We start from the raw sequence: 13,307 nt of genomic DNA on the forward strand, positions 1-13,307 counted from the left end.
TCCACCGTTTTATTGCCTTCCAATTTCTCGTACTGTGTCGCAAGTGGCTTGTGAGACGTGGTGGCGGCCATGGAGCCTTCGACCCCGCCATCTCCAACTCCATTTTAATGCGGGGTAAACGGCATCACCTTTCCGATCATCTTCACTTGACACGACAAAAACAAGACCCCACATGCAAACGACTCCAATATCCTGATCCACTTTCACTTCGAAGTAAAGAAAGAAAAAGAGAATGTGAAGCTTCACTTTAAACATAACCCTTTTGATTACCTTCGCTCAACTAGATCTATCTACCCATCGTGAAGAATTGCTGTCAATTAGCAAAAGCATACATTCCAATCAGATCGGCACGATGTCTTCACCTGCGAAAACAGTAGCCTTTATAGGTAAGCAGTCAATGATTCATTTCCCAAAGTTTCTGGTCTAGAGTACAAATCGTTCTTTTCATGGATGTTGGAGCGTAATTGACACCTTCCCCCAGGCCTGGGAGTTATGGGCTACCCAATGGCTGTCAATCTTCGCAACGGACTCAGTCCAGATTATACCCTTCTCATCTGCGACGTCAATAAAGATGCTCTTTCTCGATTCCAGAAACAGACAGAAGGGAAAGGACCAGTTGGGATTATTGAGACGGGGAAGGGGGCTGTTGAGCAATCTGTGAGTCTGCCTGGATCATCATCGTGGTTGGGCGTCCTGGCGTTGGAAGTGCTGGCAAGCTGATCAGGTAAATACAGAATCTCGTAATAACCATGCTTCCCAACTCGCCCGCTGTAAAAGCCGTGTACCTCGATCCTGAGACTGGGATCGTAGCAGCAGCAGCCAAGAGTTCAACATCCTCGACCCACAAACTGATCATGGAATGCGGCACCATCGAAACAGCAACCATCCTCTCCGTCGCCAAAGCAGTCGACACCGCACGCTCAACCCTCCCCCAAAACTCCATACTATCATTCGTAGACGCCCCCGTATCAGGAGGACCAATGGGTGCCGAGGCCGTTACATTGACGTTCATGGTTGGCGCGAATGATTCTTCCTCGTTCGAAAAGGCGAAAGAAGTTCTTGCGCACATGGGCAAGAAGGAGAGTATATTCCATTGCGGAGAAGTCGGAGCCGGCACAGCGTTCAAAGTAATCAACAACTACCTCTCGGCCATAACATCTCTCGCCGCCTCTGAAGCGCTCAATATAGGCACGAAGATGGGATTAGACGTCAAGCTCCTCACGGACGTGATAAACGTCTCCGGCGGGCAATGCTGGGTCACGAGCCATAGTAATCCTGTGCCAGGCGTGCAGGCGAATGTGCCGAGCTCGAGGGGGTATGAGGGAGGATTTAGGCTGGAGTTGTGTGCGAAGGTGTTGAAGATGGGGAGTGAGCTTGCGGAAATGGTGGGGGCGAGGACGGTGCTGGATGGGCCGACGTTGGAGGCGTTTAGGGAGGCGAGTGAGGATGAGAGGTATAAGGGGAAGGATGCTAGGGTTGTTTATAAGTGGTTGAATGAGAGTGAGAGGAAGTGAGGGATGTGGTGGAACGTGAATGCGTAGCGATGTATATTTCAAGAATGTGTTTTTGATCCTCAGGGTCTCGCATTTCTGAGGACGGCTTCGTTCGAAAATCGGCATGCCGCAGCAGGATTTGTGACTTCTGCCCAGATGCCGATGGGATGTCCGAACATTGTCTATACGTTCTGACAGTGATGACTACCAATTCACCGTGTTCGGGTCGTGATCCAAGTCATCATTGGAGTCTCAATTTTGAGGGTCTCTTTTTTGAGCATCACCATGCTGTTGACAGTCGGAAAGCTTCCCATGCACCAGGACTCGAAGCATTAGCTGACTATGAATCGAAAACGGATTTTTGATTATCTGGCAAAAAGAGATGGGTGTCACTCTTTCTCATATATTTCCAGTGCTACAGCGCATACTAATGGAGCTTGAATGCAATCTCAGTCCTTTGATTACGCCAGCAGAGGCGGCAAAAGTTAACATCTCGAGGTCACGATCAGCACGTTTCGTTGCAGCACATCTGGACCTACCTCATCGTGCTGTGTACCATCATGATAAGGCAGTACTCTGTACGCTGTATACCTAGGTAGCTCACCTTTGCTTATGGCTGTCCACATGTGATACATGTGTAAATCTGCAAAGTAAGCGTACCAAAACTTGGCGATGAGAAATATGTGAGGTGACGTCGGGGGCTACAAACCATGCTTTCATGCTGTGCAACATACCTAGACACAATACCGGTTTTACGAAGGACCGACATGTGCAAAGTTATGATGCTGTCCAGAGTACCACATCCACCAGGGAGGTTTTTTTGTGTCTGACGCTACAATGCCACCTCTAGCTTTGTAGCTTCGATCTGTATCGCATCTATCAGGTGGGCTCCGTGATACATAAAATGCACTCCGTTTAGAGGTAGGAGCTAGTGCATGGGAATGTTTCTTCATAAATTTCTCGCATTGGGAGGTGAAGAGGGATCATGGTGCGATGGTTACACAACGCCGTTGATCGATTGATCGCCATCCTCGGTGCCTCGAAGCAGAATTACTGCATCGGTTTCTTTGAGGTGAGTACCTTCCTGCTGTCATCTCTGCATACTAAGCTTACTTCCAAGACATATTAAAGACTCGAGTCCCGCAGGAAAGACATACCTGCGATATTCTGAGTTCGTAGCTCTGCATCTTAAATATTTTCAAGAACAAGTTTTATTTTGCAGACAACATGTACTTCACACTCTTTCTCTTGCCAGCTGTGGCTGCCGCCGCCACCATACCCGGCCTTTCGCTCAATTGCGCTCCAAAAGGAACAATAATGCCAACTCCAAAATACGGTACGCAAGGAGCAGTTTTCACAGTCTGCGCACAAACCTCCATCCGCGGCACAGCATCCACAATCTACAACGCCCTCCTCGAATTTCCCCGCTACCACGAATGGAACACCTTCGTCTACGACGTCAAGGTACCCGCCACAGTCACTTCCGCCCAAGACGTCTACATCGGGATGCCGATGACGTTCCATACATACGGGCTGATACCAGTTCTCAACAGCACTTCGCAAGAAATCATTTCCTATTTGGAGCCGGGCTATCAAACGCCTTTTGCGGGCTGGTTTTCGGACGCTGGGTTGGGCTTGGCGGGGTTGCAGGCTCAGCATATCAGTCTTTTGAGGGATCTAGGTGGGGGATTGACGGAGTATGTTAGTTGGGAGACGTATTATGGTGCTGGAGCGGTGGTGGTTGCTGGGTTGAAAGATAGGCTTCTTACGCAGTTTGAAAATCAGGGGAGGGATTTGAAGTTGAGGGTTGAGAGTTTGGGAAAGTAGGCTTGGTTGTAATCTGGAGGAAGCTGGAGGATGTGCCCTGAAAACCTAGAGAATTGTGATGGAGAACTTTGAAGATAGAAAATTTTCATTGGAAAGCCTGCGTACTGTCTCGCCTTGACCAGTGCTTCTTAACCTATGGCATGATGATAATTTCTTACCTACTATCATGTCGCAAGAAAGTTTCCTCTATCTGTAGGCGAATCAACACAGGCATGATGTGGCCATTGTATCAATGCTCCGGTAATCTGCTGGACGAAATCCTGCTTCGCCAATTGGTTGTCCTGTTCCCTGGAGATCGTCAGCAAGAATTTTCATCTTTGAGCACGACAAGAATCATCTCTGATGCGAAACAATAATCAACCAATTGATCGCATGGCTTCGTCTTTCAGACCATTTATTCAGAAAGTCTAACGTCTCTCGTTACCCTGGATACCTATCTTGTTGCCCCATTAATCTTTAGCGAAGATTAGTGCAGACCCCTATCTCAGGGTGTTGGCGCAAATACACAGCAGTCACCTTCTCTTCCCATCGTCAGAACCACCACAAGTCATTTTCAGAAGATCATATTATATCCTATTCCTCATCGCAACTTTCTCTCTTCCTTTTGTTGATTTCACCTCCAGGTTGTGGAAGCGGCATTCCCGAAAAATCTCTGTCGGCTAAAAATAGCATCTCCAGCCACGATCTCCAGTTTTGGCGGAGGCGCAGCCATTCGTCAACAACATTCCGATCTGAAACCGCGTCAGCCAGCCCTGTGGCCCGTCAAGGGGGAATATCTAAACACAACCTCCATCACAACTTCGTCTCTTCATACACTCGTTCAATTCTCCTCACGTAAACGAATATGGCTCCTATTCATATCGCGCGGACTCTCTTTTCTTCAGAGTCGCTTTCAGGCGGGTTTCGCCATGCCAGGATGGCTGTTAGGGCTGCAGGGCCTGACATCGCGAGGCTCTCGGCTCATCACCTTCAACGTAGGGCCTTGACGGTAAATAGCACGCAGAGGGTTACTTTGGGTGTTATTGCGGCGTATACTGTCATTATTGCGCTACTCTGGAATATTCCATACATTCGCTGGTCTCTTTGGCCTTTCAAGGTGAGTGCCAAGAGTGTCGAGATCACATGACACTTGACTGATGTATACAGATGCTGGTGATTGCTTTCCATGAATTCGGACATGCTTTGGCAGCTTGCTGTACAGGAGGACGCGTCAAGTCTATCTCTCTTGACCCTCGTGAGGGAGGTGTGACTCATATGTATGGCGGTATGAGTGCAATCACACTCCCAGCCGGATACCTTGGATCCTCCCTGATCGGAGCTCTCCTCATCTTCTGCGGCTTCAACATCGTCGCCAGCAAGGTCGCGAGTATAGTTCTCGGTGTCTGTTTCTTGCTTACTCTCTGGTGGGCCCGACGAGATTGGCTTACGATTGTCACGGTTCTGTTGGCGGTTGGATTACTCGTGGCTTGTTGGTTCATCAAGCATGCTGAGCCTTTGAGATTTGTGGTCCTTTTCATCGGGGTCATGTCTGCTCTGTACTCGGTCTGGGATATCGTAAGTTCTTCTATCTTTCTGTCAAATTTTCCATGCTAAGCAGGTAGTGCGACGATCTCATCCTTCGAAAAGTCAATGAATCCGATGCTAGTGTTTTCGCTCAGCGCTATGGAGGATCCTCTCAATGCTGGGGAGTCATCTGGTCCATCATCTCGCTGGTGTTTATGGTTGGAGGAATCATTGCCGGTATTGCAGCTTTCCCTGAGACATTTTCCGAGCAGGAGGCGGATTCGAAGAAGTTTATCCCAACCTAAGCAAGCATCTGGTGCGAACGTATTCGTTGAAGAAGATAGAGTCATGAGGGTTTGTTAGCACAAGTTTGTTTTATTTTGGCGTTTCGAGGCCGATATCCTCAGACGCTTACAATCAGTCGAGGGTTGGCACGGGGATGTGTTTGCGCAGGCTTTTCCCCCTGGGACTTCTTCCTCTGTTTTCACTCACCTATGATACCCTTTTCATTGTTCATTATGGCCGAATTTCAATGAAAGGACTTTCCAGCCCATGCGTCAAGACTTACTGCGTTTTGACATGGTGCCACTTTCTTGTGTGATATTTTTTTTTACGCCTCTCGTCCATACTCGATTCGAGTCATCCATATGAAACCAAGGATGATCCAGCAATTCCTTTTCTTTTACTCGCTCTATGGGCTCGTAAACAAAGATTTGAGACAGAAGGTCGTATAGCAGGGCTGCCTCGTGATCCGAAATCTTAGGCAACGGCGCTAAGAGGTTATCAGACTCATTATCATACCCATGCAGATAAGCATCCCCTACTTCAACAGCCGTGGGCTTCCAAAACTTGTGCGAGAAGCACCGAGGGTAAGGCTTGTGACTTTCCCAGTCCAAGGTCTGGTCCACGTTCTCTATGTGATTAACCATCAGTGATTTCGTCGACTTGCTAGACAAATTGCTCGGGTTGTCCCAAATTCTATAAATTTGGTCTTTGAACGGCCGTTTGTCCGTAAACTTCCAGACAGCTTCACCTTTTGCCAGATCTTTGGTCGGCTGACCGTCTGAATCAAACAGTGAATCCTCCCAAGAAGCTGGCATGTCCGAGAGAGCTTGAATAATACCCCGTATTAAATCCGCTGGTGAGGTGATATCAAAGGCTGAGAACAGACCTTCTCCAGATCTCAAGCGGACAATAGAGCAGCCCAGAGCCCAGACGTCGCTCGCTGGGCTAGCTGCCCGGCCGACAGCCACCTCAGGAGCGAGATACTCGATTGGTGTAGCTAACATTTCCTCTGGGGGTGACGATGCGAGGAATGCTTGGTCGAAGTCTATAAGACTAATTTCGTTACTGATGAGATCGGTCTCGGAGGAGAGAAAGTCAAGAGACTTCACGATGTATCTTGGAGCCTCGGCACCTGGAGTTTCTCCCGACTCTGTTTCCAGAGGTCCTGTCTCAGGTTTTCCGAACAGCCGGTAGATGTCATTCTCAGTGTAGCGATCAAAATTCTCCACTCGAAACACAATGTTGGCTGTCGTTAGACCTAGAGGATGTTAAAGGAAAATTACCGAGAACAAAGAACGTCGAGTAAAAGTTTGTTCCTTGCCTCCATGACATAGATTCTGAGCGTGCAGACCAGCTAATGCTTTCGCTGTTTGGTAACTGGCACGGCGAGCCAGCCAGGGTTCGATCCTGCTATCCATGTATTGAGATAATCTGGATGCCGAAGGACCTAAAACCGGGAGAACTAAACATAAGTGGCGACCATTTGGGCCCTCGATATGAAAGTACCGAGAGTACGTGACAAATACTGCATCACTACTGCATTGCGAAGCTACACGGTGGCTTAGGATCGTCTTGGTTTCCACTGATGGCGATTCATCGGCCAGAATAATTTTCAGGGCCACCCAATGCCGCCGCATGAGATCTTGCGCAAGCCAAACGGTAGAAAACCCGCCAGCGCCAAGCTTGTGGATGACTTTATACCGGCCACCGTCATATTCATCTCCAAGGTGGACTGGGTGGAACCCCCCAGGTTCATATCTCTCCAGGTCTTCCGTATCACCGATGCCTGCCGGAAGGAAACGCGGGGAGCAGGACGTTTCCTCAATGTCTGGTGAGGGGGACATCTTAAGGCTGCGTGGAGGGAAATCTGAAAAGCAAGAATCAAGCCGATCGACGCGACAAGGAATCGAGGTTACCGGAGTGTTCGTATTGCGTAATGCGCACGGCCACAAGAGGCGATATTTTGACTATGTCTGTTCATAGGATAGAATTATGTGCTTGTTTCTGTCTTTACATATTGTTGCATTCAGATAAATCTTGGACTATAAATAGGATATGATGACTAAGCACAAGATTCTTCGTAACGCTGTTGAACGTAGCTACCTTACCTTACCTTAGGTATTGATTCCGGATGAGCATTCACGTGACCATCATATGGTAGAGTTGAAGGTTGAATAAGTAAGGTAGTAGGCTTCGAGATGTTCGTTTGTGATTACAAGCGAGCTGTGAGTCTCGGGGTCCTGCTCACGCTGACGAATATTGGGGGTGTGGTTTCCGGGCAGATTTATCAGAGTAGGGCGGCGCCAAAGTATACCCTGGGTCATGCGTGGAGTTTGGGGTTTTTGGTGCTGGCGTTTTGTGGGTGGTGGGTGGTGAGGGGGATGTATATGGGGAGGGAGAGGGAGAAGGACAGGTTGCTTGGGGAGGGGCGGGTGAGAGAGGGGGAGGTTACGGATCGGTCGCCGGAGTTTAAATATCAATTTTGAAGAGGTGTGCCACATGGAACTTTATTTTGTTTCTCGCTTGGGTGACGCAGGTCTTAGAGAAAGAGTTTGGAGAGATTCTTTTGCTGTCTTACTCCGCGTGTCGCTCATATATGTTGATGCCACAAATCCGTTCACTACTTATATACCATCGTTAGCAGGAGTTTAATTCACCTTCGCTTCTGGAGCACGGCCCAGAGTATCCACCAGCCTATTCAGATCAGCACAAATTCCGAGATTTGATTATCTGAGAGATGAACAAACCTTCTCAGTCCTTCGGCCAGTGTATCCCGATCTAGACTGAACACTATGCGGAAATGGCCTGGACTCTCACCGTGCTCTTCACAGGGATGAACTCCAACACCAGCATCCAGCAGTTTCTGGGCAAGTGCGAACTCTCTCTCGTGGTCCGGTTGGTCGTGGTGAGTCTTTGGAGGAAGCCATGGGCTGAGATCCACATAGAGGAACAATCCAGCATTTCTACAGTTGTTGTCAGAGCCAGGTTGTCTTTGATAACGAGAATATTAGCGCATACCCCTGCCCAGCATACTTGATGCCGGCTTTATCTAGGACCCCAGTAGCGAACGCACGGCATTCGGCAAGTCTCTGTCTCGACAGCGCTATGAACCTTTTCACAAAAGCGCGGTCTTCTAGGATCGCGGTTCCAATGGCGATGGATGGTCCTGATGGGCAGTGAAATCGCATGTTTGCCGCTACTGCTTTTCTCAGAAGAGCATTGCGGGAGATCAGAGAGCCGAGACGGAGCCCAGCTGCAGCGAAGTCCTGAAGAATATTGTCAGATGCCAGTTCGTAGGGGCTGAGAGAAGGTTGAATACCTTGCTCATCCCATAGAAGACGTGCAATCTCTCAACATTGATTAAGCCCTCAGCGTCGATGGATAAGACCGAGGTAAATTCTGGTAGGTCTGGGTCGCCAGTGCCGTACACGGTGAGAGCATACACTTCATCGCTGATCATGTGGATGTGATTTTGCTGGGAGAACTTCATCAGAGCTGCCAAGGTTGAGGGCGGATAGCAACGACCTGGACTCAAATATCAGTAAATCCACCTTGCAAGAACGTTGGTGCCAACCTAATGGGTTATGGGGGTTCACAATCAGAAACGCCTTGATGTTTACACCATTGGCTGCTGAACGATCGAAAGCCTTCTGGTACTGCTCAACAATCTCCGGATCGAATGGATCGATTCCATCGTTGTCGGCATACACAATTTTCAGTCCAGCGGTGTTTCCAAAATCTAATTCAAATCGACCATATACCGGTCGACTCGCGAGAATCCCATCTCCAGGATCAGCAAGACTCATCCCAACCATCTCATGGATTGAGGTGAGTGCGCTACCAGTGAGGATCTGAGAGGGCTCGATTGGTGTATGGGGCTTGAAGTACTCGTTCATGTGAGCGGCTAAAGTGACAGGAAACCGCGGTCCTCCCATGGTGCTGTACGCGTAGGTGAAGGCGGATGCGGGTATTTTAACCTACATTTCGTTCGCGTGAGCGGAATTTCACATCTCGTAGACCGAGACAAACCTTCTGAGCTACAAAATCCTCCAGCTCATCTTGTATAAGTCCCTAGTAAATCAGCTTGGAGTCTTTTCCATGACCGATTGGACCCCACATTTTCCGCCGTCCCGAAGGAAATGACTCCGGACGGATTCGTGGTCCTGTTGTAGCGATTATTGCCACCAGGAGCAAATCGCCATGGAATCTCCTGACTTGCAGCGCTTTTTGTTCCTCGATGAGATAGCATCTTCAGAAAATGTTGATTCCAGAAATAAGATAAATTCCACGATTGCTGAGTGGCGGCAGACTGACTTACGCTTCTCGCTAGACACTGTCTTGAAGCACAGCAAAGTTTCAGATCTCAAAAAAGCATGTTCTGCAATAACATGCCAGATTTGTGAAGGAAGAAAGCAGTCATGAGTCACAAGAGAAGAGACAAAAATAATCGCTCAAGATGCTCCTTGCTCACTTCGGTAAGATATCAACCAGGGCGTGAAGGCCCACTTAGCCATCGATCGTGAGCAACACCATCTAGCATCGTGAAGCCCAAAATGGACAATGCGGTGGGAGATTAGCAAGAAATGCACTCAAATGGCCTCTTTTCAGTGCGTGATGAGTTTGGCGAGGCAGAAGTGGGATAAGGCACAGATGGATGAAGTTGGTGATGAAAACTAGTCCCAAATGGGACAATGCACTGATTGGACAGTTGACAACCAGAGACACTGACGTGAAAGGACGACGGCTAGATCTCTACTGACAATGGAATATACCTTCAGAAAGTTACTTCCAGCTATTTTGGCATTTGTGTCTTTGAATGCATGTGGAAGTGTAAGTGGTAGGCAAGAGGCAATGAAGGTAAAGCTAGAAAACGCTGTGTTTCTTTCCGGATCTCTTGTCTACCTCACAATCTTCACCGCATCTGCCAACTAAACGCCTATCGTCTTTAGACACTTAACAAGATCGACCACACTCTTTTCAAATTCCAAAAACTTAATCCCCAGAATCTTTGTGCTGTTGTCATTGCTGAATCCGTACGGGCCCTCTTCCGGGTATCCACCGCCTGTTGCTCCCTTATCCGGCAACTTGTCCTCGTACTCAGGGAAGTTCTTCCGAAGAACCTCAACAATCTCCCTATTACAGAAATGACTCGCGACAGTGAAGAAACGCTTCCCAGCAGCTTCATCGACTTCAAAAGCACGCACGTGAGCAAGTGCAACATCGCGGACGTCGGCCCAGAGATAATTGCCTGTCTCAGGGATGATAGGTCCTTTGTATTTGCCGGTGATGAATTCTAGAATGCGGAGATTGGATGTGTTGAGTTTGGAGGAGTCGTCGATGCAGGTGTTGATTGGGCCGACCACGAGAGGTGGGCAGATGGTTGCTAAGGTGAAGTTTGGGTGTTCGTCCGCGAGGAATTTCCAAGTTGCTTTCTCGGCGAAGACTTTGCTACCTGGGAACATATTATTGAGTAAGAATAAAATAGTGACGAGGGCGTGACAAACCTCTGTAGCCATTTCGGACGTCCTTCAGAGCAGTCTCGTAGCTCACGGGGTTCCAGTCTGCCTCGGTGTAAACTTGCTTTGGGTCGTTTGGCTTAATGCTGTCTACGATTGATGCAATCGACGATGTGATTACTACCTTCTTCACAGTAGGGGCATATGCCTTGATTGCCTTCAGTATGCCTGCTCACGCTTTCAATATCAATCTCGAATTTTAGACAGAGGGGTACTTACTGGTTGTTCCATGGAGAGCAGGGTCCAGAAGTTCAGCTTTGATATCTTTCACCGTGAAGTAAAACTACCCGCTCAATCAGCCGACCAAAATATCCTGTCGGTTCATTCAACTTACCGGAGAGGCAGTGTGTATCACGACCTCGAATGGAGGGTTTGAGACCACAGCACTATCAAAAGCGCCTTCCTTCCCGACATCTTCAACAATGACAAAGTCAAGTTTTGAAGTCGGGATATTCGGGTACAAGGTTTGAAGCTTGGAAACCTTTGATTGAGACCTCACTGTTGTCACGACTGAATGTCCATGGTCTAGCAAAATGCCGATGATTTGTGATGCGATGAAGCCGCTCCCACCTATGCCAAAGTGTCAGTTAATCCACCAATGGTAGCACGGGTAAAATGGGATTGTACCTGTCAAGAGAACACGAGGCATTTATGGAAAGTTTGGACAGTTGGACTAAACTTGTCGTCTTAATGGTGGATGTAAAGTGGTATTAGAATGGTTCTTCCGTATGGACTGAGTGCTGTAGACCAGGAGTGTGCTTGTTGTGTTGTTATGATGGAGGGGTTGCGGAGAAATTACGTTGGTGGGGGAGGTCTTTGTGTGGGGCAGGCATGTCGGCGTGCGAGGCGAACCATTCAGTGAGATGCATGTAAGCGATCGCATCTTTTTCGTCTTGCAGTCAAATCAGGTACGAAGGGTACTGTACAGAGCACTGGTGGAATTCAAATCTTTATAATTTTGGTCCTATCTGCATGAGATCTTCGTTAACCTCAAAAATAACCTCGGCATACTTCTAGAGTCAATGTTGCCACATAATGTTCTTAGCTGAGGGCCTTTGTCTGTACAGATAGCACAAATGGATCTTAGGAAGGATTAAATCAATTTTTGGGTATAGATCTTTCTTCTGTGAATTGGTGGTGATCTCAAGCTGGGTGCAGTTTTTAAACCAGAGGTGAGCGTGGTCGCTTAAAAGTCAACACCCCTTTCTCGGGCGCTTCAAGGGATGGCGAATGCATGACCAATTGGCAGCGAGACCTAACCTGGGTGTCAAATTGTAAGCTGAGATATTGCATTGACAATTCAAATCAGGATTGATCCGAAATCGTGCTTTCATCGAAAGCTGGCACTCACCAATCTTCCACTTCGGTGTACTTTTCAAGCATCGTTGTGGAAACACTCTATTTGCCTTTGGTTTTAAACTCCAGCAGGATCCACCACCGCTTTAGTCTGCGGGTCCTCATGACCTTGAAACACATTCATCCGATTTACCCACGTTGACAGGGATTAAGCGAAGAATTGGACGTGGAGAAACTCGATGTTTCATGTTTTGGACATCCATCTCGCCCCTCTTTAGATGCTTCGTCTACATTACGGAGTGTGAATCAGATAGAGACTTCATATATATAATGGAGGAGTACCCGGATTTGGTGCCCTGATGACACTCCCGATTTCTTTAAACGCGTTTTTCGGCTCAAGTCCGCTCGCATTGATTGCTTGAGCTTAACGTTCGCTTGTAAAAATGAGATACTCACATGTCTGTAGAGACCTTTTGGTGGGTGCATTATTATTTGGGTCCGCTTGTACGTATGCTTGCAAGTGATTCAATATAAGACTAATCAGATGAAGATGCTTTGCCAACTTACGAGGATGAAGAAGCGTCAAGTTCGGTTGTCCTTGAGTCCTCAGCCAAGATCTCCACCTCAACAGCCCTCCGAATCCTCGCCCTAGGTGATAGCATTACTTACGGCTTCAACGAGAACCCGTCAAACTCCTACCGGAAATTCGTGCAGTGCTCACTCCACACATCCGGAGTGGCTGCAACCTACATCGGCACCACCACCAGCGGTGACTGGGCCAACAACGCAGTCGATGGCTACGTAGGGCAAACCATCGAGCAGATTGGCTCATCTGCTTCCTGGATCTTGAGCCAAATCCCACCACCGAATCTGGTACTTTTGCATGCTGGCTCGAATGATATCTTGCATTCGGTAAATGTGGCAACTGCGCCAGAGAGGTTGGGGACTCTGATCGACAAAGTGATCAAGGCGACCGGGGCGTCGGTATTGGTTGCGAAGATCATCAGACTCGGTGAAGGATACACGGAATATAATACTTTGGTCGATAAGTATAACGCTGCTATACCAGGTGTTGTCGCTACAAGGGTGGCGGCGGGAAAGAATGTCAAGGTCGTGGATATGAGTGGGCAAGTTAACGCTAATGAGCTTATCGATGGGATTCACCCAACTGCGAAAGGATATAGGAAGATGGCTGCTGCTTGGCTTGCTGGGCTGAATGGTTTGACTGTCAAAAATGTCACCGGCACTTTTGTTGACTTGGGAGCGAGTGCTGTGCCGAGTAGTGGAAAGTGTGCTGATCTCGCAGCTTGAGGGCGAGGTGGGAGTGTAACCTCTTGTATATATTAAAAAGCTTTTGGAAGCACTGAAAGGCAGGGAGGCGACCTCC

At 48.3% G+C, this 13,307-nt stretch overlaps 7 protein-coding genes across 11 annotated transcripts; 4 read left to right on the forward strand and 3 right to left on the reverse strand.

The window, feature by feature from the left end:
- The first annotated feature begins 13 nt into the window (after window positions 1–13).
- ONS95_002867 (uncharacterized protein) lies at window positions 14–1,929 on the forward strand. Its single transcript, XM_058496147.1, has 3 exons — window positions 14–386; window positions 482–657; window positions 735–1,929. The coding sequence occupies exons 1-3, from the start codon at window positions 353–355 to the stop codon at window positions 1,512–1,514; spliced, it is 990 nt and encodes a 329-aa protein (XP_058353398.1). The 5' UTR covers window positions 14–352; the 3' UTR covers window positions 1,515–1,929.
- A 791-nt stretch (window positions 1,930–2,720) lies between these two features.
- Window positions 2,721–3,320, forward strand: ONS95_002868 (uncharacterized protein; the record flags this gene model as incomplete). The annotated part of the gene is made up of 1 exon (XM_058496148.1): window positions 2,721–3,320. One exon carries the CDS (start codon window positions 2,721–2,723, stop codon window positions 3,318–3,320), a length of 600 nt encoding a protein of 199 aa, XP_058353399.1.
- Window positions 3,321–4,164: 844 nt separating this feature from the next.
- On the forward strand, window positions 4,165–5,128 carry ONS95_002869 (uncharacterized protein; the record flags this gene model as incomplete). The annotated part of the gene is made up of 3 exons (XM_058496149.1): window positions 4,165–4,416; window positions 4,467–4,874; window positions 4,922–5,128. The coding sequence occupies 3 exons, from the start codon at window positions 4,165–4,167 to the stop codon at window positions 5,126–5,128; spliced, it is 867 nt and encodes a 288-aa protein (XP_058353400.1).
- Window positions 5,129–5,380: 252 nt separating this feature from the next.
- Window positions 5,381–6,952, reverse strand: ONS95_002870 (uncharacterized protein; the record flags this gene model as incomplete). Its single annotated transcript, XM_058496150.1, has 2 exons — window positions 5,381–6,366; window positions 6,460–6,952. The coding sequence occupies 2 exons, from the start codon at window positions 6,950–6,952 to the stop codon at window positions 5,381–5,383; spliced, it is 1,479 nt and encodes a 492-aa protein (XP_058353401.1).
- Window positions 6,953–7,625: 673 nt separating this feature from the next.
- ONS95_002871 (uncharacterized protein) lies at window positions 7,626–9,773 on the reverse strand. 5 transcript variants are annotated; one of them, XM_058496151.1, is made up of 7 exons: window positions 9,226–9,773; window positions 9,138–9,179; window positions 8,683–9,085; window positions 8,428–8,633; window positions 8,127–8,374; window positions 7,856–8,071; window positions 7,626–7,802 (listed from the first exon to the last, which is right to left on the reverse strand). In XM_058496151.1, the coding sequence occupies exons 1-7, from the start codon at window positions 9,355–9,357 to the stop codon at window positions 7,757–7,759; spliced, it is 1,293 nt and encodes a 430-aa protein (XP_058353402.1). In that variant the 5' UTR covers window positions 9,358–9,773; the 3' UTR covers window positions 7,626–7,756. The 5 variants fall into 5 exon arrangements, with proteins under 5 accessions (XP_058353402.1, XP_058353405.1, XP_058353404.1 ...); XM_058496154.1 differs by having other exon boundaries at window positions 7,856–8,374; XM_058496153.1 differs by having other exon boundaries at window positions 8,127–8,633.
- A 50-nt stretch (window positions 9,774–9,823) lies between these two features.
- Window positions 9,824–11,481, reverse strand: GRE2_1 (methylglyoxal reductase (NADPH-dependent) gre2). The gene is made up of 5 exons (XM_058496156.1): window positions 11,252–11,481; window positions 10,959–11,194; window positions 10,844–10,907; window positions 10,613–10,792; window positions 9,824–10,560 (listed from the first exon to the last, which is right to left on the reverse strand). The coding sequence occupies exons 1-5, from the start codon at window positions 11,271–11,273 to the stop codon at window positions 10,037–10,039; spliced, it is 1,026 nt and encodes a 341-aa protein (XP_058353407.1). The 5' UTR covers window positions 11,274–11,481; the 3' UTR covers window positions 9,824–10,036.
- An 882-nt stretch (window positions 11,482–12,363) lies between these two features.
- ONS95_002873 (uncharacterized protein) lies at window positions 12,364–13,231 on the forward strand (the record flags this gene model as incomplete). The annotated part of the gene is made up of 2 exons (XM_058496157.1): window positions 12,364–12,424; window positions 12,471–13,231. 2 exons carry the CDS (start codon window positions 12,364–12,366, stop codon window positions 13,229–13,231), a joined length of 822 nt encoding a protein of 273 aa, XP_058353408.1.
- Between the last annotated feature and the right edge of the window lie 76 nt (window positions 13,232–13,307).

This window comes from Cadophora gregata (genome assembly GCF_030347475.1).
Source record: "Cadophora gregata isolate MNR1 chromosome Unknown scaffold_12, whole genome shotgun sequence".
NCBI lineage: Eukaryota > Fungi > Ascomycota > Leotiomycetes > Helotiales > Ploettnerulaceae > Cadophora > Cadophora gregata.

What these genes read in the sequence shown, in the direction of transcription:
- ONS95_002867 (XM_058496147.1), top strand. Translation starts at nt 353, where the DNA reads ATGTCTTCACCTGCGAAAACAGTAGCCTTTATAG. An exon ending in GAAAACAGTAGCCTTTATAG is followed by an intron (nt 387 to 481) that starts GTAAGCAGTCAA and finishes ACCTTCCCCCAG; the next exon opens with GCCTGGGAGTTATGGGCTAC. An exon ending in AGGGGGCTGTTGAGCAATCT is followed by an intron (nt 658 to 734) that starts GTGAGTCTGCCT and finishes AGGTAAATACAG; the next exon opens with AATCTCGTAATAACCATGCT.
- ONS95_002871 (XM_058496151.1), bottom strand. Translation starts at nt 9,357, where the DNA reads ATGCTATCTCATCGAGGAACAAAAAGCGCTGCAAGTCAGGAGATTCCA. An exon ending in AGGATTTTGTAGCTCAGAAG is followed by an intron (nt 9,086 to 9,137) that starts GTTTGTCTCGGT and finishes AACGAAATGTAG; the next exon opens with GTTAAAATACCCGCATCCGC. An exon ending in TCTTCTATGGGATGAGCAAG is followed by an intron (nt 8,375 to 8,427) that starts GTATTCAACCTT and finishes AATATTCTTCAG; the next exon opens with GACTTCGCTGCAGCTGGGCT.
- GRE2_1 (XM_058496156.1), bottom strand. Translation starts at nt 11,273, where the DNA reads ATGCCTCGTGTTCTCTTGACAG. An exon ending in TGCTCTCCATGGAACAACCA is followed by an intron (nt 10,793 to 10,843) that starts GTAAGTACCCCT and finishes AAGCGTGAGCAG; the next exon opens with GCATACTGAAGGCAATCAAG. An exon ending in CGTCCGAAATGGCTACAGAG is followed by an intron (nt 10,561 to 10,612) that starts GTTTGTCACGCC and finishes ATATGTTCCCAG; the next exon opens with GTAGCAAAGTCTTCGCCGAG.